Source organism: Cricetulus griseus, chromosome 3, assembly GCF_003668045.3.
Source record: "Cricetulus griseus strain 17A/GY chromosome 3, alternate assembly CriGri-PICRH-1.0, whole genome shotgun sequence".
Classification (NCBI taxonomy): Eukaryota; Metazoa; Chordata; class Mammalia; order Rodentia; family Cricetidae; genus Cricetulus; species Cricetulus griseus.
In genome coordinates this window covers 53,264,753-53,285,478 of record NC_048596.1, presented here as the reverse complement: position 1 = coordinate 53,285,478, position 20,726 = coordinate 53,264,753, and the positions used below count along the sequence as shown (strand labels likewise).

The 20,726-nt window shown below is 48.3% G+C and overlaps 3 protein-coding genes across 8 annotated transcripts; 1 reads left to right on the top strand and 2 right to left on the bottom strand.

Annotated features, from left to right (window-relative positions):
* Positions 1-92: 92 nt before the first annotated feature.
* On the bottom strand, positions 93-12,336 carry Vps51 (VPS51 subunit of GARP complex). Its single transcript, XM_027408531.2, has 10 exons — positions 12,060-12,336; positions 11,439-11,568; positions 4,298-4,444; positions 4,002-4,221; positions 3,175-3,892; positions 2,589-2,804; positions 2,152-2,370; positions 1,688-1,809; positions 1,513-1,600; positions 93-469 (listed from the first exon to the last, which is right to left on the bottom strand). The coding sequence occupies exons 1-10, from the start codon at positions 12,273-12,275 to the stop codon at positions 209-211; spliced, it is 2,337 nt and encodes a 778-aa protein (XP_027264332.1). The 5' UTR covers positions 12,276-12,336; the 3' UTR covers positions 93-208.
* A 3,575-nt stretch (positions 12,337-15,911) lies between these two features.
* Positions 15,912-16,720, top strand: Tmem262 (transmembrane protein 262). 2 transcript variants are annotated; one of them, XM_027408530.2, is made up of 3 exons: positions 15,912-16,278; positions 16,384-16,451; positions 16,587-16,720. In XM_027408530.2, exons 1-3 carry the CDS (start codon positions 16,105-16,107, stop codon positions 16,687-16,689), a joined length of 345 nt encoding a protein of 114 aa, XP_027264331.1. In that variant the 5' UTR covers positions 15,912-16,104; the 3' UTR covers positions 16,690-16,720. The 2 variants fall into 2 exon arrangements, with proteins under 2 accessions (XP_027264331.1, XP_035297914.1); XM_035442023.1 differs by having other exon boundaries at positions 16,384-16,483; positions 16,587-16,663.
* Zfpl1 (zinc finger protein like 1) lies at positions 16,712-20,687 on the bottom strand. Of its 5 annotated transcripts, none has more exons than XM_027408523.2 (8): positions 20,534-20,687; positions 20,100-20,209; positions 19,712-19,823; positions 18,323-18,516; positions 18,130-18,202; positions 17,910-18,056; positions 17,613-17,730; positions 16,712-17,173 (listed from the first exon to the last, which is right to left on the bottom strand). In XM_027408523.2, exons 1-8 carry the CDS (start codon positions 20,679-20,681, stop codon positions 16,987-16,989), a joined length of 1,089 nt encoding a protein of 362 aa, XP_027264324.2. In that variant the 5' UTR covers positions 20,682-20,687; the 3' UTR covers positions 16,712-16,986. The 5 variants fall into 5 exon arrangements, with proteins under 5 accessions (XP_027264324.2, XP_027264325.1, XP_027264326.1 ...); XM_027408524.2 differs by having other exon boundaries at positions 20,503-20,664; XM_027408525.2 differs by having other exon boundaries at positions 20,514-20,664.
* Positions 20,688-20,726: the final 39 nt, after the last annotated feature.

Sequence of the window (20,726 nt, the reverse complement as noted above, 5' to 3'; positions counted from 1 at the left end):
CAGCGCTAGGAGGTGGGACCGTGCTATCGTCTCAGAAGCTTCGGTATTAAACTCCACCCCTGCCAGGTCCCGCCCCTTCAGGCAAGAGGGAGGAGGAGGCTACACAAGTTTATTAGACCGGTCCAGACTCCCGCCAGCGGGGTGAAGACAGCGCACTGGGAGGACAGGATAGGACAATAGGGCTGCCCCGTGACGGCGTTGGTAGAGCCTAGCCGCGCTCACAGATGACCTCGACAACACTGGGTTCCATGGGTACCGGGTCCGGACAGCGAAGGGCAGCTGAGGCTACCACTTCGTCTAGCAGCAGATGCACTAGCTCCTCATCAGCCACAAAGCGCCACAAGTAGAGCTGCAGGAAGTGGCAGTCCACCTGCACTTGCTGCAGCCCGAATCGCCCAAAGGTACGCAGTCGCACACACTCCAGGAGCGTCTTCAGGCTAATCTTAATGATGCCAGTCAACACCGACACCTGCAAATGGGCACAAAGGAACGACACCAGTGACTTCAGGCTTTGAGGGGAAAGCATACACCTAGCTTCTGAGCAGAGGCCAGGGAAATACAAAGTAAGACAGAAATTTCCAGGGCCTAGGTAAGGAGGGAATAACCCAATGTTGCCACTAGGAGGGGCAAGGGCAGATAAGCCAAAGTGGTCAGATCGGAGATGGGGGCAGCAGTCACCACTGACTACAAAGTAGAAATAGAGGAAAGATATCCCTGAGCTTGGGCCACTGTGAGGCAGAGATCAATATGTGATTGGGAACCCCTGAAGACTCAGGACTATTTTAGAGAAAAGAGTGAGAGCAAAGAGGACTTGAAGTCTGTTGTGGAGTATTAAGAAATGTTACATTCATTTATGCTGTGGAATATTTGTTTAATGATGCAAAGGTAAGTTACATTTGCTTGATTAAATTAAGTTAACCTGGGGTCAGGAGGCTGAGTCAGCAACTAGGTGACGGGAGTGGTGGGGAGGAACCATGTGTCAACAGGGTTCTTAAGTGAGAGTTGAGCAAAAGGATGCCCAGTGTTTTTTGTTTTGTTTTGTTTTTTTTTGGGGGGGGGAGACGAGAGTTAGAAGAGAAAGTTAGCTACTTGCTTTTTAGCCTCTTTGAGCCAGCAGAATTTCACCTCAACCTATGAATCTTGAGTTTTATAGAGGGATAGAAATCTAGATAAAGTTCCTTTTAATGGCTGCAATAAAGCCAGTGCCTGAGAGAACAGAATTCCTGCTTGGCTTTGGCCTCACTGAACCTCTACTGGTAGCTGTGGAATTGCAATTGTCGATTAGGACAGCAGTTGCTTAAAGGGGCAGCTACTGAATTTAATGAAAAACAGAAGTCAGCACCCAGGCTGGAGTGACAAGGTGGTTTTAAAGCTCTGGACTACCTAGAATCCCTAGAGACACAGACTAGATGGTCAGAGTGACAGTTAAGCTCAGATGGGGTCCTGGGGCTCCCTGGACTGTTATGGGAGCCATCCTTCCCCCTGGGATCTAGGTGAAAAGATACTTCAGACCTTGTTGAATTCCACAGGACTGAACACATCAATTCGTTCAGAGAACAGCTTCTGAATATTGCTCAGGAGGTTTGTGTCCATCGGAGCACTGGAAGGTGGAGGGAAGAAGTCAGAGCCCACTTTGCACACCCTCCCTCTTTTGTCTATATCAGGGAGGTTTCCCTCCCAGCCTGACCTGGGTGTGTAGCTAGGTGCATAGCGGCCCTGCTGCCGAGAGCTGCTGTATACAGAGAAGGTCCTTTTGCTAGAGTCGCTGCTCTGGGCTTTGCGGACACCCTCTTCATACAGGAGCCCCACCTGGTGGTGAAAAGAGGTGCTGCAAAGGGAGCATGGGGTACTAGCAGCAGAAAATTCCCTTACCTACTGGTTGAAGAATCATAGGTATGTAAGTGACCACCACTTACACAATCAGGGGTGTGGAACAAAGGCAGGGCAAGAATTAGTCTGAAACCCAATTTCCAGCCCATCCCTGTTCCAAGTTTCTGGGTGACTCTGGCCTCCACATTCCCATAGGTATGAAATAGGGGTTCTGGTGGCATAATATAAGTACAGCCAGACAACTTTTGCTTGGTCCTTGGAGAGCTGTTATCCAAGGTCCCAGCATGCATCAGGGCTCCACCAGCTGGCCTAAAGCAGCACCTGTACATCAATAGCTGTCGTGTCCTCTACCACACGCTTCATGACAGCACGCACGTTCCGGGGCTCCAGAGTACTGAGCCAGTCCCGTGTCTCCACACTCTTGCGTAGCATCTGTGATATGACGAGGCCCTGCACCTTCACATAGTGAGTCAGCAGTCGCCGTGCTGTCTCTCTGGCCTCTGCACACAGTGTACTCACAGGTGTAACTGGAGACTGATCCTAAGCCAGGAAAGCAGAGGACAATGGTTGTAGGTACTAGGGACAGATCAGAGGCCACTGCCAGTTAGGAGCTAAGCAAATCTTGGGAAAGATGGAGGCTGGGATGGGTGCAGACTGCCAGTCTGGCAGTCTGCTGGCAACTCGTGTGGCAACAAGAGAACATCCAGCCTCCTGTGTTCCCAGCATTAGCTCCCTGTCCCTCTCCTGAGCCACTTCACCTGCACCAGAAACTGTTCGTCAGTCAGGGTGAGGATGTAGGAGATGGTGGCTGTCTCATAGTCCAGGCACAGGCGAGACAGCAGTAGAAGCAGGGCAGGTGGCGTGGCACCTCCCTTTTCTCCAGGGCTGTCACAGAAGCTCTGGGCTGTCTGGCACATGGAGCGGATGAAACCCACGATGAGGCCCTCACGGACTCCCTGGCTGCAGAACTCACCCTGTGAAAGGAGGCCCAGATCCACAATCAGTCCTCTGTCTTAGGCAGGAGAGGTTCAGCAAAGCCACAACATGGGGCTGTCCCTTGCCCTTTGCTCCAACCCTCCTCCAAAGGATAGTCCTGTCCTGCCTCCCTGCCTTGCACATGGTGGGGCTGGCAGGAGTAAGGTCTCTGGTACCCTTCTATATTATATATTAGCTCAGTTGCATAGCATTTTCTCCTCCAGATTGCCTCCTAAGAACATAAATCCATATCCAGGGTGCCTGGGAAAGGACTGTGCTGGTGACTTGTCCTCAGTTCCCCAAGCACTAGTAAAAGGGTGCTAGAGGACCAGTCAGCGGAATGAATAACCAAAGACAAGACAGACATACCCGGAAGTAGGGCTTGTTGGAGAAGGACACCTCCTTGGCTGTAAAAAGATGCACAGAGGCCAGAGAGGCCTTGATGTGGCTTAGGATGGAGCTGGCCACATTGGCCAGCAACTCAGCCAGACTGGGGCCCTCCTTCCCAGCCAGGCGAGGTGCTGCCAGGGCCTGGCGAACATCTGTCAGGCAGCTCAGGAAGGCAGCCCTCAGACCCTGCAGATGGTGACTCAGGCGCTCTCGGGCTACTCGCTCCACAATCTCCGTGGCGGACTCTGAAAGCCCAGCAGCGGCCAACAGGGCCCCAGGTGCTCGCAGGCGCCGGTGGAAGCGATCTAGTGCCCGTACCAGCAATGAGTTGTCACTGCCACCCTGCTCCTGTGCCAGCCGCCGCTCCACCAGTACAAAGTAGCGGCCGCCCAACTCACGCGCGAAGGCTGCCAGCTTCTGTGTACCAGTAGGGCCCTGGGCAGCAAACAGCTCCTGGTAGGCCGCTGCCACCTGACAGAGGCCACCCACAAAGCCATTGCCACCCCGGTCGGTGAACTCTAACACATCCGGCGCTGGTGGGGAGGGCCCCAGCTCAGTCTCCAGGCTGCTCAGTTCTTCCTCCAGCCGCCCCCGAGCATGTGCCAGGAACTCCTCGCACAGCTCCTCAGCCGGCTCACCCAGGGCCAGCAGCAACTCCACACACTCAGCCTGCTCCGGTGCACCCGAGCAACCTTCCCTATGGGGATGGAGATGCAGTAAAGACAGCTGGTGGGGTTCAGGGGAGACAAAACGTAGGGGCACTCTTATTGTGACTAGAGGGCAAGAATCGGGCCCAGAAAGCACACCTGAAGCGCTGCCGGAGCTGCTGGGCCAAGCGGGCTGTGATGACCTGGCAGTCATCCTGGATGGCACGGAAGGAGGGCAGGTGCTGGTACTGCTGCAGCACAGCCCTGGCGCGACCCTGGTAGCGTACAGCCTGCCCATAGGCACCCAGCTCCACACACTTGGTGAGGCGCGAAGGTAGCTCAAAAAGGAACTGCAGCTTCCGCAGCAGTGCATGCACCCCTAGGGGACAGGAAGGGCACGTGAGCTGCGGAGCTCTGGATGACTGACTGTAGGGCCTGGCCGTAACAGAGCCCACCTGCTAGCTTGGTGATGCGCTCGTGTCGGTCCTGTAGTGTGGCACTGATGCGTGCACTGAAGTTGGTGATCACTGCCATGTTGGTGGCCAGCCGGTCCATCTCGTCTTCCATCTTCCGGAAATCATTCTTCATCTTTCGAATGGTGTCTAGAAAAGCAAACACCCAGAGGGAAATGGAAATGACCATGGCAGAGAGGTGTGGCTCTCACCGATACCAGTGATTTGCCTAGAATGGCTTAGGTCTTGGCCACAGCATGTTTGGGGAAGAGGGTTATTATGATGGTGCAAAGGTAAGCTCTGCTTACCTCCATCCCTGGTGCAAAGGGGAGAGGGTGAGATGCCTTAAAATTGGAGGGAAAGTGTTTAAAAACAATAAATAAAAAGCACCCAGTCACTATCCTGACTGACTCCATTTTGTTCAAACTTTCTATTTTTCCTTCTTAGTCTCATTTTGTTCTGGAAGGGAACTGGTCCATGCTACCATCAGTACCCACCAGACCTCAGGGCTCCAGGACCCCTTAGCCTATAGAGGTTGTCACATGTTCCTCTTGTCCTTTCATATATAATCCTGGAACTATTGACTAGGACTCCAAAAGTGGAGGACCAGCTGTCATGAGCAGCAGAGCTGGAAGAAGGGCTATCCTAAGACAACCTAGCCCTGCAAGATCAGCCTGACAAGTTATTGTAAAACACCGGTGCCAGTTAAAGTCCCAGGCTAATCAGGACTACAGAGTAAGGCACTGTCTTAAAAAAACAACACAGCCAGGCAGTGGTGGCACATGCCTTTAGTCCCAACACTCAGGAGGCAGAGGCAGGCGGATCTCTGTGAGTTTGAGGCCAGCTTGGTCTACACAGCAAGTTCCAGGAAAGCCAGGGCTATAACAGAGAAACCCTGTCTTGAAAGAGACAGAGACAGAGAGAGAGAGAGAGAGAGAGAGAGAGAGAGAGAGAGAGAGAGAGAGAGAGAAAACGAACCAACACTGAGATCCCATCATTGCTGCTGCTGACTTCACAGCCATGGAACCTTCAGACTAGAAATAATGGCTGTACATGTCCAAACAAACTCAAAGTGTCTACAGCATTTGGTAAGAAAGACTCCTTCAGCAAGGCTGGATGTCTACCATGAGGCCTCACACATGCTAGACAAGTTTTCTACCACTGAGCTCCAAACCAGCCACTGTTGTGCTGCTTTCTGGCCTGGCTGCTGACTATGTGGGTGTGCTTCCTTTGCAGCATCCATACTATGTGTATATTCCACAAGTCTGTGAATTTTTTGGTTTTTTGTTTTGTTTGTGAGACAGGGTCTCATTGTATAGTCTTGGCTGGCTTGGAAGCCCACTAATTTTCAATAGGAATTACTATCAATTCAATAGTAATTCAATAGGAATTACTATTTTTTTTTCCTGTGGGCTGGGGCTGTAGCTCAGTAGTAAAGTGCTTGCCTAGCAAGGATGAGGGCCCAAGTTCAGTCCCCAAGACCAACAAAACAGTATAGCAAACAAACAAGTTTGGAGGTAGGCTGTTGTATACTTATGAAAGAACAGATACCATGAGAGGAGATGAGATCTAAGGTGTGGGAATGGGCTGAAGGAGAGAGGATGGTGGAACACATGGGACCTGAAAACAGAAAGGAACACTATTTGAGGGGATAAAGGGGACCAGCAGGGGGGTTTAGGGAAGATGGAGAAACAAGTGGGGGAGGGGAAGGAATAAAACCAAAGAATAAAGATGTATGAAAATGCCATAATGAAATGCATCCCTTTGTTAAAGTATTAATTTTTTAAAGAGGCAGACTTTAGGGATATGAAGAAGCTTTTCTTGGTATAAAACTGAAGCCTTTCCAGGTTTGGCATGGATTGATACATAACTAGCCAGGTGTGGTGGCGCACACCTTTAATCCAGCACTCAAGAGGCAGAGGCAGGCAGATTTCTGTGAGTCTGAGGAGTAAATTCCAAGCCAGCCATGGCTACATAGTAAGACACTATTTTAAAGAGAGAGAGATAAATGCATTATCACCTAATCGAACTCCATGCCTAGGCCAGAAGTTGGCAAATCCACTTAAAACACAGTATAACATATATATATATACGTGATGAATAAGTTTAGCACTTTGAGTGCTAAACTGAAAATCTGATATAAAAAACCTAAACCAGTTGGTTTTTTTTGTTTGTATGCTTTTTATTTCTTACCTGAAAAATAATTGGTATGCCATAAAATTCAGTGCTTTGAATATATGTAGCATAATCACAAGGTTTCACAGTCAATACCTGTGGAGGCTTGAATAGGTATGGCCCATAGACTCATGTGTTTCAATGCTTAGCCTATGGGGAGTGGCACTATTAGGAGGTGGCCTTGTTGGAGGAGGTGTGTCGCTGTGGGGGTAGGCTTTGAGGTCTAATGTGCTCAAGCTATACCCAGTGTGACACAGTCTCCTACTGCTGCCTGAGGATCAAGATGTAGAACTCTGAGCCCTTCTCCTGCACTGTGTCTGCCTGCCTGCTGCCACCATGCTTCCCACCATGACAATAATGGACTAAACCTCTGAAACTGGAAGCTAATCCCAATTAAATGTTTTCCTTTGTAAGAGTTGCCATGGTCCTGGTGACTCTTCACAGCATAAAACCCTACCTAAGACAATACCACTATTAATTAATGAATACTGCAAGAGCTACTAAACAGTTTTTTTTTTTTTTTTTTTGCAGTTTCCCCACATCTTCCCACACCCTCAGGTAAGCATCAATCTATTTTCTATCTTCACAGAGTTACCTATTCTGGTTATTTAACATAAGAAAATCAATTCAACACATGGCCTTTCTCATCTGACTTCTTTTTTTCTCTTTTGAAACAGCATCTCACTATGTAGCTCTGGCTAGCCCAGAACTCAGAGATCTGTCTGCCTCTGCCTGAGTGCTGGGATTAAAGGCGTGCACCACCACACCCAGTCCTATGGGACTTCTTTTGCTTAACATATATTTGAGATTTATCTATATTATAAAATAAATCAGTATATCTCACCTTTTTATGGCTGAATAACGTTGTTGGGCTACAATAATTATTTATCCATTCACACAGTTGACAACTATTTGGATTGTTTCTATTTTTTGGCTATAAAAGTTGGAAATGTAATTCTACGTGAACATGTTTTCAAGTTTTTCTTTTTTAATTTGTGTGTGTACACCTATGAACACATACATATGCATGTGTAGCACATGGATGTATGCACATCTGTGTGGGGTGTGCGCACCCATGCATACACATGTGGAGGCCTGAGGTTGTCGATGAGTGTCTTCTTCAGTCACTTCGTGTGTGTGTGTGTGTGTGTGTGTGTGTGTGTGTGTGCAGACAGCCCCAGAAGCTAGCTGGGGAGACAGATCCCTGTAAGCTAGAGGTATGGGCATCTGTAAGCTGACTGGGATCTGAACTGCAGTCCATGAATACAGCAATAAGCATGCTTAACTACTGAGCCATCTCCTACCTTGCCCAGCATTTTTTTTTTTTTTCAATTATGTATATAGTCTTCTGCCTGCACGCCAGCAGAGGGCACCAGATCTCATTCAAGGTGGTTGTGAGCCACCATGTGGTTTCTGGGAATTGAACTCAGACCTCTGGAAGAACAGTCAGTGCTCTTAACCGCTGAGCCATCTCTCCAGCCCCAACCAGCATTATTTTTAGAGACGGGGTTTCTTAGCGACCTGGTCATCAGCAAGCAGCAGGGACACACCCTGTTCCACCCCAAAGTCTGTGGTTACACATGTGCAATGCCACGCTTTTTGTTTGTTTTTGGTTTGGTTTTTTGAGACAGGGTTTCTCTATAGATTTGGAGCTTGTCCTGGAACTCACTCTGTAGACCAGGGCTGGTCTCAAACTCACAGAGATCTGCCTGTCTCTGCCTCTCAAGTGCTGGGATTAAAGGTGTGTGCCACCATCGCCCTGCTTGGTCTGTTTATTTGAGATGGGGTCTTACTATCTATCCCTGGCTGGCCCAGAACTCACTATGTAGATGTGCTGGTCTCAAACTCACAAATATCTTCTGCCTCTGCCTCTAGAAGTGCTGGGGTTAAAGATATGCTTTTCGCCAGGTGGTAGTTCACGCCTTTGATCCCAGCACTCGGTAGGCAGAGGCAGGAGGATCTCTGCGAGTTCCAAACTAGTCTACAAGAGCTAGTTCTAGGACAGCCTCCAAAGCCACAGAGAAACCCTGTCTCTAAAAACAAAAACAAACAAACAAACAAACAAAGGTGTGCTTTTCATTTTTACATAGTTGCTGTGAACTTGAACTCAGGTCCTCAAGCTTGCATAGCAAACACTTTACCCGTTAAGCCATTCCCAGAACCCTCACTCTGTTTTGTTTGTTTCTCTAGGCAGGGATTTAATATGTATGCTGGGCGAGCCTTGAATCTGCAGCAATCCCCTGCCTTAGCCTCCAAAGTTATTATAGGCTCTGCTTGTGTGTACACTCACACACAAACACACACACACACACACACACACACACACACACACACACACACACACACACACACACACACAATCCTAGGAGTGGACCTGCTGATGTCATAATTCTATTTAGCTTTTTGAGGACTAGCCAAGTTTTTCCGCAGTGGAGGTACAGCTCTGTATTTCCAGTGCTAGTCCATCAGGGTTCTGTATCCTCCGCATCCCAACCAACATGTTCTTTATGCAGTTATGGCAATACTAGTGGTCATGCAGTTACGTCTCACCTCCTTAATCAATGAAGTGGAACATACTTACATAAGCTTATTGTTCATTTGCATGAGTATTTATGGGGGGGGCATGCTGTGTGCATGTGAGCATCTATGTACCCCACATTATTCATGTGGAGGTCAGAGGACAACCTAAGGGCGTTGGTTCTCTTGCCCTACCATATGAGTCCCAAGGACTAAACTCAGGTTGTCAGGCATAGCAACAAGAAACTTTACCTGCTGAGCCATCCCCACTGGGTACCTGAAACAGCAAGAGCAGGGGGCCAAATCCAGGGCTTTCTGCTTGTTGGGCAAGCACTTTTTTTTTTTTTTTTTTTTTTTTTCGAGACTGGGTTTCTTTGTGTAGCTTTGGAGGCTGTCCTGAGATTAAAATCGTGTACCACCAACACCTGGCTTGGACAAGCGAATTTTCCTGTTGATGTATAACCCCAGCCCATATCCTGGCACACATCTACACACAACCTATTAATTGAGACTTTTGTTTTGTTTTTGAGACAGGGTCTCTTAAAGCCCAGACTGGCCTTAAACTTCCTGCCTCTACCTCTCCGTTGCTGGAATTATACATGTGTTCCATCCTTTATGCCCACTTTGTCCTTATTACTGACCTATCTTCACAGATTCTTCTGGTTTCTTTTTCTTTCTTCCTTTTTTCTTTTCTTTCTTTTTCTTTTTTCCCTTTTTTTTTTTTTTTTTTGAGACAGGATTATCTGTGTAACAAATAGCTCTGGCTTTCCTCACAGCCAGAGGTAGACCAGGCTGGTCTCACATTCACAGAGATCCTCCCATCTCTTCCTTCTGATTGCTGGGATTAAAGACGTTCACCACCACACCCAAATCTTGTGCTATTTCAAGTCTACTGCAATGTAGCTTAGTCTGGCCTCAAACTTATGACAACCTTCCTCCCTCAGCTTCTGGAGCTCTAGGATTATAGGTGTCTGTAGCCAGTGCCAGCAAATTTCTTGAGTAAATATAAAACTCTGTAATCTTGCCAAATCTAATCTTTGCAGATTAGCAACATCATTTTATGATTTTTTTTTAGAAAAAGGTTCAAGGGCTGAAGAGATGGCTCAGAGGTTAAGAGCACTGCCTGCTCCTCCAAAGATCCTGAGTTCAATTCCCAGCAACACGTGGTGGTTCACAACCATCTCTAATGAGATCTGGGGCCCTCTTCTAGCCTGCAGGCTACATGCAGGCAAAACATTGTATATATAAAAAATAAATCTTTTTTGAAAAAGAAAAAAGAAAAAGGTTTAAAAAAAAAAAAGCCCAACCCATCTCTATTAAGCAACAGATACATATCAAACACTATACATATTCCAATGTAATACTGGCAAAATTCCTATGGAAAATTCCTTAGGACAAAAATCACTATCTCTTTTCCTCTTGAGGCTAGCATTAACAGACAAGCATCTACTCAATGAACCTACTTGAAATCAGATAAAAGAACAACGAGGATGTGTTACTATTGCAGCCACTGTGACATTGGTAGAGCAGCAGGACCTATGAGGATACAACCCCACAGTTGTGAACATTCTCTATGGTCTGCCTCTTGGACATTTGGTTTAATGTTATTGCACAAATCTCAAGTATATCTCCTGAAAGTAAGATAGAAAGTAGTGTGATGAAACCTGAACTGTCTAGTGAGAGGGTTGGAGAGTTTGTTCAATGGTTGAGACTGCACACCATTCTTATAGAGGGCCTGAGTTCAGTACTGAGTGAGCACCCATGGCAGTCAGTTCACAAGTGACTGTGACCCTAGCTCTAGGTGATCTGACACCTCTGGTCTCTGGCCTCCAACAACACCTGGCCTCACATGTATATACCCCCCCACACACACATAATTAAATACTACTACTACTAAATCTTAAGGAATGAGGACAGAAAAAGAAAGGGAGTGACAAGTCCACCCTTAAGGCAGATTGGCCAGAAAAAAAAGTTACCAAGTCTAATCTTTGCAGACTAACAAGATCACCTTATGATTTTTTCTTTCCTTAGAAATTTGCCAGGCACAGCCTGATCTCCAGAGTGCCAGGATAGGCTCCAAATCTACACAGAGAAACACTGTCTCAAAAAATAAAACAAAATTTAATTGCCTGTGAGATGGCTTAGCAGCAGGTAAATGTGCCCATCATCAAGCGTGATGACCTGAGTTCAATCCCTTAGTGCTTCCTAAATGCTTCAGATAAACTCATTTCGTTTTATCCTTTCACCCTCCCTCTGGTCATCAGGACAACCCTCCCATAGTAACGGTCACTTCCATACAAGTCCGACCACAAGGACCAGGACAAAGGTGACAGTGGATTAATGTTGGGACAGAATTATAATCTAGGCCTCTTTCCTTTAATCCCTGTTTTTCTCAGCATAGTGGGAGATGTAAGACTGAGGAGTGTGTCGGAGTGTGTCCCAGTGGGATCACCTGTAGCTGAGATGAACTTGTTGTAGTTCTCATAAACCAGGGTCTGCATGTCGCTGTCTAGAGCCCGGATCTGCCGCACCATGTCCGTCTCACTGTCCATCAGCTGGGCCAGGGGACACTCTCTACGCAGCTAGAGAAGCAGGTAGCAGCATTCAGGGTTAGTGCTCACTCAGGTCCCCCTGTCTTGCCTTAGGCTAGTTGGCTTTCCGTGCAAGACAACCATGATCCCACCCTGATCAGGTATTCCAGATGTGGAACATAAGTGAAATACTTCAGGGGTTACTAGATTAGACCTAATTTGGGACTTGATAGCTTTCAAAGTCTTCAGGCTAGCTTAAATGCAACCCAGGCCCAGCCTCGCTCCTGTCAGACTATGGCCACGCCCACTACAGCGGGCCTATTAGAACCTCAGCATCCAGATCACAGACCCCAGTATCGCCTCAGGTCAGTCCTATCTGGCCCACGCTTGCTTGGCCCCCAGATCGGCCCCTGTTGCCCGGTAAGGGCTGTCCTGCTCTTATGAACTCTCGCTCCCCTCACCACATCAACAAAATCCGGGACACGATCTAGGGTCCAGTATATTGGGGGTCTGGACCCGCCCCACTTCACACATACACACACCTTGTCCAGATAAACTTCCGGGTCGAAGTGCGCCCCATTGAGATCTGTCGGATCTAGAGGGTCAGGCCCCGCTGAGTGCCCCGCCGCCTCCCCTTCCGAGAGGCCGTAGTAAAGCTTCAGCATTCCATGAGCCTTCCGCCGACGCTCCGGAGCGTCCGCCTCCGGTCCTTCTGGGGAGTCCCCGGGCCCGGACCCCACAGCTGCGGCTGCCGCCATAGCTCCAACCGCAGCACAAGGGAGTGAGGCTGGGGAGGGGAGGGGTAGGGAAGCACTTCCGGGAGCCATAAAGTTGTTGAAACCAGGCGGTCCTTTAGGTGGAACGTTCCTCGGCAGCTATAGGACATGTGAGACTAAAGTTCCGACTTGCACTTCTGGCGTGCAGGGGTTTCGCTGAGCTTCTGGTTCCTGTGATTGTGTAATGCTGTAAGGTGGGCGAGTCGTGGCGTCCCAATCCTGCATCCCGACTAATGGAATATGTGCCTAGATTGAACGAATGGGCATTAAAATTAGGGAATATACTTCACCGGAGTTCTATAAGGATCAAGTGTCTATTAAGTAGCCTACACCATGGCTCTAGTGCAGTATTTCCTAAGGTCCTGTCTCCAAGGGTTTCTGCTCACACTCAGCATGATAACCATTATTCTGTGGTGTTTACAGAAAAGAACTTGTAAACCTGAAGTGGTTGGGGAAATGTGCTGAGTGAGGAGTAGGGATTGAGGACAATTGCTAAATTTCTGACTTAGACAAGACTCAGGCATTCATAGAGGCGAAACTCTCAAGAGAGGAGGGAATAAGGTCAGAATGGGATATCCTGAGTGACATAGAAAAAAATGAGACTTTAACAGTGATGTACTGTAAACGTTACCGAGGATGGACTGATAGGGTGGTGGACTGCCAGGAGTCCTGCAGACCAAACACTGACTAGCATCTATTTTTATCTGTAAACCATTATTTAAAAAATAGTTATAGCTGGGTGGTACTGGCACACATCCTTAATTCCAGGCAGGTGGTTTTCTGAGGTTGAGGCCAGCCTGGCCTACACACAGAATTTCAGGCAGCCAGAGCTACACAGGGAAACCCTGTCTCAGAAAAAACAGCAAAAATTCTAATGGTATTAAGATTTAAGTAACTTCTGTGGAACCTCAATATTTATTGTCTTTAATTATGTATATGCAGGTGCTTGAGGAGGCCAGAAGAGGGTGTTGGATACTGTAAAGTTGTAGTTACAGATTGTGTGAGCTGCCCAACCTGAATGCTGGGAACAAAACTGCAAGAACAATACATATTCTTCACTGCTTTTTCTATTTTTGTTTTTTGAGTCTCACTAGGTAACCCTGGCTGACGTGGAACTCACTATGTAAACCAGGCTGGCCCGGAACTCACAGATATGTCTGTGATCTCTGCCTTCCAAGTGCTAGAACTAAAGGCAAATGCTGTCATGCCCAGAGCCCACATCCCCTCTCTCCTCTCCTCTCCTCTCTCCCTCCTTCCTTTTTTTTTTTTTTTTTGAGACAGGGTTTCTCTATGTAGCAGCTCTGGCTGTCCTGGAACTCACTCTGTAGACCAGGCTGGCCTCGAACTTACAAGATTGGCCTGCCTCTGCCTCTGACTAAAGGTATGTGCCACCACTGCCGGCCCCAGAGCCCATTTCTTGACCTATTATTTATGACTTCTTTTGTCACAGAATAAATGGCCTATAAAATCTAAAGCATTTATTTATTCACTTGGTCTTGGACCAAAAGTTTCTATTCACTGGGCTATTTAGATACTGTACATATGAAGATTTCAGCCTATGAACTTGTAATTTAAGAAACTGAATTTGAGCTAGAGAGATGACTTAGCAATTAAAAGCATTTGCTGCTCTTCCTAATGACCCATGTTCCCAGGCTCACTACTGTCTGTAATTCCAGTCCTGGGAGATCCAATATCCTCTTTTGGCCTCCATGGGGAGCCAGGAAATCATGTGTATTGCAGACAAAATATTCATACATACAGAAAAAAATTAAATAAAAAATCATAAAATGAAGAAAAGAAAACCAAACATGGCAGTGTGTCCCTAGAGTCCCAGCATTCAGGAGCAAAAGTGCAGGAGAGGGTTAAGATCATCCTTATAGTAAGTTTGAGGCCAAAGTAGGTTACATGAAAACTGTCTCAAAAACTGAATAAAAACAAAGGGGGGGGGGCTGGAGAGATGGCTCAGAGGTTAAGAGCACTGGCTGTTCTTCTCGAGGTCCCAAGTTCAATTTCCAGCAACCACATGGTGGCTCACAACCATCTATAATGAGATCTGGCGCCCTTTTCTAGAATGCAAAACAGAAGAACACTGTATACATAATAAAACAAAAACAACAAAAAGGTTGGAGCAGTTATGAGTAGGTTTCTGAAAGTTATCCTCTAATCTTCACTCCACCTACCACACATACTAAGATAAATGAGGCTGGGCACAGTGGCACACACCTTTTTGATCTAGACAGGTAGATCTCTGTGAATTTGAGGCCAGCCTAGTCTACACAGTGAATTCTGGGGTAAACCAGGGCTACTTAGTAAGACCTTGTCTCAAACAAACAAAACCAACTCTAAGTCAATTAGTATTAAAATAAAATCTTTAGCCGGGCGTTGGTGGCCCACGCCTTTAATCACAGCACTCGGGAGGCAGAGGCAGGCAGATCTCTATGAGTTTGAGACCAGCCTGGTCTATAAGAGCTAGTTCCAGGACAGCCTCCAAAGCCACAGAGAAAAAATCCTGTCTTGAAAAAAACCAATAAAATAAAATAAAATCTTTAAAAGCTTATTTGTATTTTATGCTATAAAATACATAGGTCTTGGGAGCATGCAAACTAGCATTGCACAGAGACAAAGAGGGGGAAGAACAGCATACAGGTGACAAGAGAAGCAGCACCAACACCTTGGAACTTAGAGACAAGGCTAACGCCCCAATCAGAAGGATAGAGACAAGGCTAACTCCCCAATCAGAAGGATAGAGACAAGGCTAACTCCCCAATCAGAGGGATAGAGAAAAGGCTAACTCCCCAATCAGAGGGATGACTACATTTTGCTGTTTCTGGTTCTCTATGAAATCTGGTAGCCAGAACTGATGGGAGGTGGGAGGTGGGGTAAGAGGGTGGGAGGGTAGGTTCTGATTTGCAGGGAATCAGTCTGTAGGTATCCACAATATTCTCTGAAGAAAGGGTACTTTAGCTTCATTCCCTGTCTCTGCTTACTGAAATCTGTGGTGACATGAACTCCAGTGTTTCAGTTTAGAGAGCCTGGGATGCAGCCAGGCTTCCCTCCATTGGGAAAGCCTTCAGCCTCTCATCTAGCTCCTAATCACTCTCCTGCCTAAAACGTGCTGTGGAATAGCTTGGTGTAGTGGCTCACACCTTTAAACTCAGGAGGCATAGGCAAGTAGATTTCTGAGGCCAGCCTGGCCTACAGAACAAAATTCAGGACAGCCAGGGCTATACAAAGAAATCTTGTGTGGAAAAAACAAACACTGGGTGGTGGTGGCGCATGCCTTCAGTCCCAGTACTCAGCAAAGGCAGGTAATCTCTGAGAGTTCCAGGCCAGCCAAGTCTACAAAGCGAGTTCCAGGACAGCCAGGTCTGTTACACAGAGAAACCCTGTCAAAAAACCAAACCCAAAACAAAACACCAAAAAACAAAAGCAAAACCTTGCCATGGAGCTGGGACATTCTCCTCCACCCTTGCCTGTTCCCTGTACAGCGTCCCCTGTGGCAGGCCAATACTGAGCTTCCCAGGAAGTACAGAAGATGGAATCGTGTCTCTTCCTTACACTACAGGCTCCTGCCATTCAGCTCACTTTGTCTATTACTCCACAATGGAACATCCTCAATACTCAGACACATCCTTCTATTTGTTGGAATCAGGCTATGTTCTAGAACCTTGCCCTCTCCAATGCCTTCCTCACTCTGGAACACACTGATGTTTCTGCCAGAACACCCTAGAATGGCAGGATGTTGCTGGCCCTGGACAGTGACCACTTGCTCCAGTCCCTGGGCCTGACTTGAGTCTAGGCTGTGACCAGGATGAGGTGGCGGGACCGAATGGCTGTATTATTCTTCCCTCCAGGCATGATGCTCACTGTGGCTGCACTCATGCTCTTCTTCCTACACATGGGTGTCTTTGCTAGTGATGTTCACAACTTCTGTGTCACCCACTACTATGACTACATGAGCTTCCGATACACAGTTGTCCTGATAGTAGGTCTGGGATGGGGGGCTCAAGGGCTGCCTGGGGAAAGCAAAGGGCTAATGAAAGTGTCTGCCATGTCAGGGGGCCACTCTCCCACTGGATCCATCTCCCAGTTCTCCCAGGTGATCAGCATCTGCTGGGCTGCCATGGGGTCACTTTACGCAGAGATGACTGATGACAAGTTTCTTCGATGCTTTGCTTTGACCATCCTGAGTGAGTGGGGTGGTGTGCTACAAGAAGGGAGAGTTTTGAAACCCTGAGATGTGGCAAGGAGGGGACAAAAATGTTGAGTTGATGGGCTCTTTCCTCCATCCAGTGCTCAATGGAGCCATGTTCTTCAACCGAATGTCCCTGGAGTTTCTGGCCATCAATTACCGAGAGGAAAGCCACTGAGGCCTGGGGATTGGGGACAGGGCTGAGAAGGAAGATGGAAAAAGCTGCTTCAGGTGTTTTAATAAAGTCTGTTGTTTATTTGCACCTGTCTGCTCCTTTGAGGGTTAAGTAGGAGGCTGGAGACCCAAGGACAAGCAAGTGAAGACCAATTTGACCAACAAGGCTACAGACCTGGCCTGCAGCCTCAGCCTCCAACTGACTTGGTCCAGGGGATCTTAGTGTCTTAGGACTGAGGAAGAAAGGTGGACAAAAGCTCTCAGGCCTCCCAGACCTTCTCTCCCCAGGACTTCAGATCCTAAGCTGGCCCAGACACAAGCATGGGCTCAGGAAGGACCTACACGGATGTGAGGGTTCATGAGTGGATCCAGATTGGGATCACTGTCAGCTGCAGCCCGGCCGAGGCGAGACATAAGGGCAAGGAGTGCCAGGAAGCCCAGCAGCCCCAGCAGGAGCAGGAGCCCTGCCCGCTGGAGCAGAGTCAGTGGCCGCTTCCGGGACCCAGTCCTGCTCCTGAGAGAAATGAGGGGAAAGTCAGATCAGGCCCTAGGGCTCTGCCCTGGCACAAAAGGCGAAGCCTTAGTCACTCTCTTTAGGCCTTAATTTCCTTATCTGTGCACTGGGAATGATCATCCCTGTCCCCCTGCATTGGCCATCATATGGGATTATTATAAAACTTGAGACAGTGGGACACAAGTTGTCCTGGAGACTAATAAAAATCAGATAGCATCAAAACAGGAAGAGGCCTCAGAGCCCAAGTCCAAACACTCTGTAAGAGGAAAGGGCACAACCCCTGGAAAGGACACACACACTAAGTCTGCCCGCCTGCCAGGGCCTCATTGTGGCCCTGGCACTGGATGCTGTTAGTGCCCAGAAAAAGAATCACTGTCAACAAACTGTCCACCATGGGGCTTCTCCTCTCTGACACCCCATCCTGTGTGTCTCCATGTACCTGAGCAGTTGGGCCAGCCAACCTAGAGCAGGCCGGCGGCGGTATTTGTCATCATCACAATCTCCATGGAATCCTGCTGTCCGGTCATCATCCCGTGTGTCATATACCTTCCTTGGGGCTATAGGGATAGAAACACCAGCATGAATAAGCTCAGACAAACTGGTCCTATGGAAGTTGTAGGGAGGCAATATCTGTACTTGGAGTGAGGAAGAGCCATTCCACAGGGGCTCCTGAGCGCCCTCCACACAAATCACCCACTTTTTTCTATTTTCTGACTGGGAAAATTCTACAGCTCACCGTGTGTCAGGGCCTCAGTACTAGCCATGTGTATGACTGTGTGCTGCTCAGGACAGTTGGGGGGAGAAGGGGGACAGGGAACCTGGCCATAGAAAGTTGGAGCAACAGAAGTGCTGTCTATCTCCTCTTGTGCAGCAGGGCTGGTGGCTGTGGACAGAGAGAGAATGGTCAGTGAAGCAGGGAAGCAAGGCCCAGACAGCAGATGGAGGCCACCACTTACCATTGAAGCTGGACCAGTCAGAGAAGTCTGGGGAATTGAGGGGCTCAGGCTCTGGGCTTATTGCCTCATCGATCTGGAGAAAGGGATCTAAGTCAGTAGCCTGCTCACTCATGTTACCAACCCATCCAATCTGGCTCAGGTGAGGGTGAGGGCGAGGGCAAACAGATGGCCAGATAGACAGGGGGATTCTCACCAGAGGGAGGCCCAGTCCTGCCCGTGCCCAATTGACTGTGGCTAGCTTCTCTCTCAGTGCTGAAGCCACAGGGCCAGCTAGATTGGCTGGGGGGAAGATGGGGCCATTACAGCTGGGGCACTGGTAACCTGCAGGTGCCGTGTTTCGTGGTAGCTGAGCAGCACGTTCATTGATGCAGGCCCAGTGGAAGAGATCTTAGGACCCATGAAACAAGAAAGGAAAGACATGAGAAAGACAACTTGTTGGGCTCTTAGCCTAGGCCTAGCAATGCCTGCCCCCCCCCACACACACACCCTAGTCAGCTCATTGCAGGAATGAATGAACATATATGTGGATACCCAGGGTCATTCCTTTTCTTCTTCACCCCAGGTCCCCAAGACTTCATTCAACCTTCTTGTTAATACCACTGTACTAAATCACAGTAGATTCTATCTACTTGGCCAGCCCATAAGGAGAAGGTGTGGCTGGGAAGAAAATGTCATCTACCAGAATCTTCTCTGGGCCTGAACCCATCACACTCCTCACGCTAAAGGTTAAACAACAATAGTTTCAGGCTGGGTGTGGCAGCAGCTACTTGTACACCTATCTCTTGGGAGGTAGAGGCAGAAGGATCAAGAGTTCAAAGTCAGCCCCATGAGATCCCAGCTCAAAAAGACATTAATACAAAAGCACTTTTAGGAAAGCTTCCCAGACATACACACAGATACATGCATATATCCAGAGGTACAAATATACATATGCTAATATATAAGCAAACTCAAAAGCCATTCCCTCAACCTACACTAATTGTCACATGTTTAAGATGTACACATCTGTACATTCAAGGCAGCTAATACTCAAAAACCAACACCCTCATGCCATCATGCATTCCATAGGACATGTGTTCATATACATTCATTATCCATTCACTTTCCCATACGTAGTAATCAAATTGTCCATTTGTATGAGTGTACACATAATCTCACAGAGAAACACATTAAAGCCTGCCCTTTTGAACCAGCATCTTGAAAAACTTAAGCTGAGTCTTTTACAGCAGGCTGTGACTACTGTCTCCTTCTAGCTAACTGTAATGCACGAGTGAGGCTTCCTTTCTGTCCAGTCTTGGAATTAATAACGTTCCCCAAAAATGGATCTTGCTCACAGCCACAGATCAGTCATCTCCAGCTCTCCAAGACTGGCAGAGCAGGAAGGAAAGACACTGAGGCTGTGGAAGGGACAAGGCTTGATTAGGCTTACGAAGCAGGGAAGTACCTAACAGATTTGGGATCAGAGGCTCTGGCCTCCAGGTTTCAGAGACTTATTGTCTCGAAGCTTGAAAGGTGCCAGCAAACCAGTCTCCAAGCTGGATCCTGGGGCTGCCCTGACCCCTTCCCAGTGCCCAGGCCTTACCATAGCAGACAAGACGGGTTGTCTCTCGACTGGTCAGGGGTGTGTTGCACAGGCGGCAATTGGGGTTGTAGTCACTATCTTGTAGCCACTGCAAGTAGGACTGCACGATGCACTGGAGTGGAAAAGAGATGTCACAACTGGTGCCCAGGCTCTACGATTAATATACTACTCCAAGGCCCAAGTGCCTTGTTTCTTTCATCAGATTCATTTTGTGTGTTTAGTCAATGAACACTTACTGAGCACCTACTGGAGGTCTAACAGAGAGCAACATAAACCAAGTCCTTGCCCTTGTGGAGCTTACAATCTAGCGTTGAGTCCCTCATGGATTTGGAAGGAGACTGGCCTGCCCACCCAGTGCCCTGCTCAGCCACCGCTCTGAACGTCCCACCTTGGCGTGATTGGCTACCAAGCAGTGCTCACAGACGTTAACTCGATGTTCGAAGCAAAACAGGTTTGTCACCTTCCTCTTGGGGCACTTGCAAAGGCCCATGACCGATCCTAGAGAGAGGATCTGAGTTAACAGGAAACCAGGTTCATGTGATTGCCACTTTGTTCTTACCAACCTAGTTCGTTTTTTTTTTTTTTTTTTTAATCTCTCAGACCCGTCCCACACTAGTCCTCAGCACGGGTACGGCCACGCCCCCAGCACAGACCGTACTCATTCCATCAGGACCCAGCCCCTAGCCAGATCTCTCCATCAATTACTCCAATAACACCAGCCCGCCCCTAAGACCCCACCCCCTCCTGACCCCACCCCCATCCGGCAGACCCCATGCTGAGTCTCAGAGAACCTCCGCGGTACCGGTAGCGACCGGTGCGTACTGTGGTGGGAAGCGCAGAAGGTCGGAGACTGTGTTGACCCACTCCGGTAGCTGAAGCTCTGCTCCCTTCGGCTCCAGCCGCTCTGATTATCCCTCCGCTGCCACGTCTCTTCCGGGTGCGGCGCGCTCTGATGACGCCACAGCGCCATCAGGCCACGCCTCTGCCCACGCAAGACGTAAACCTGAGACGACAA

Coding starts and splice junctions, on each gene's coding strand:
- Vps51 (XM_027408531.2), bottom strand. CDS start 12,275: ATGGCGGCAGCCGCAGCTGTGGGGTCCGGGCCCGGGGACTCCCCAGAA. Junction 3,893..4,001: donor CAGCTCCGGCAGCGCTTCAG/GTGTGCTTTCTG, acceptor CCATCCCCATAG/GGAAGGTTGCTCGGGTGCAC. Junction 2,371..2,588: donor ACGAACAGTTTCTGGTGCAG/GTGAAGTGGCTC, acceptor TTCCTGGCTTAG/GATCAGTCTCCAGTTACACC.
- Tmem262 (XM_035442023.1), top strand. CDS start 16,105: ATGAGGTGGCGGGACCGAATGGCTGTATTATTCTTCCCTCCAGGCATG. Junction 16,279..16,383: donor GATACACAGTTGTCCTGATA/GTAGGTCTGGGA, acceptor TCCATCTCCCAG/TTCTCCCAGGTGATCAGCAT. Junction 16,484..16,586: donor CTTTGCTTTGACCATCCTGA/GTGAGTGGGGTG, acceptor TCCTCCATCCAG/TGCTCAATGGAGCCATGTTC.
- Zfpl1 (XM_027408523.2), bottom strand. CDS start 20,681: ATGGCGCTGTGGCGTCATCAGAGCGCGCCGCACCCGGAAGAGACGTGG. Junction 19,824..20,099: donor TGGTAGCCAATCACGCCAAG/GTGGGACGTTCA, acceptor TTTCCACTCCAG/TGCATCGTGCAGTCCTACTT. Junction 17,174..17,612: donor TGGCTGGCCCAACTGCTCAG/GTACATGGAGAC, acceptor CATTTCTCTCAG/GAGCAGGACTGGGTCCCGGA.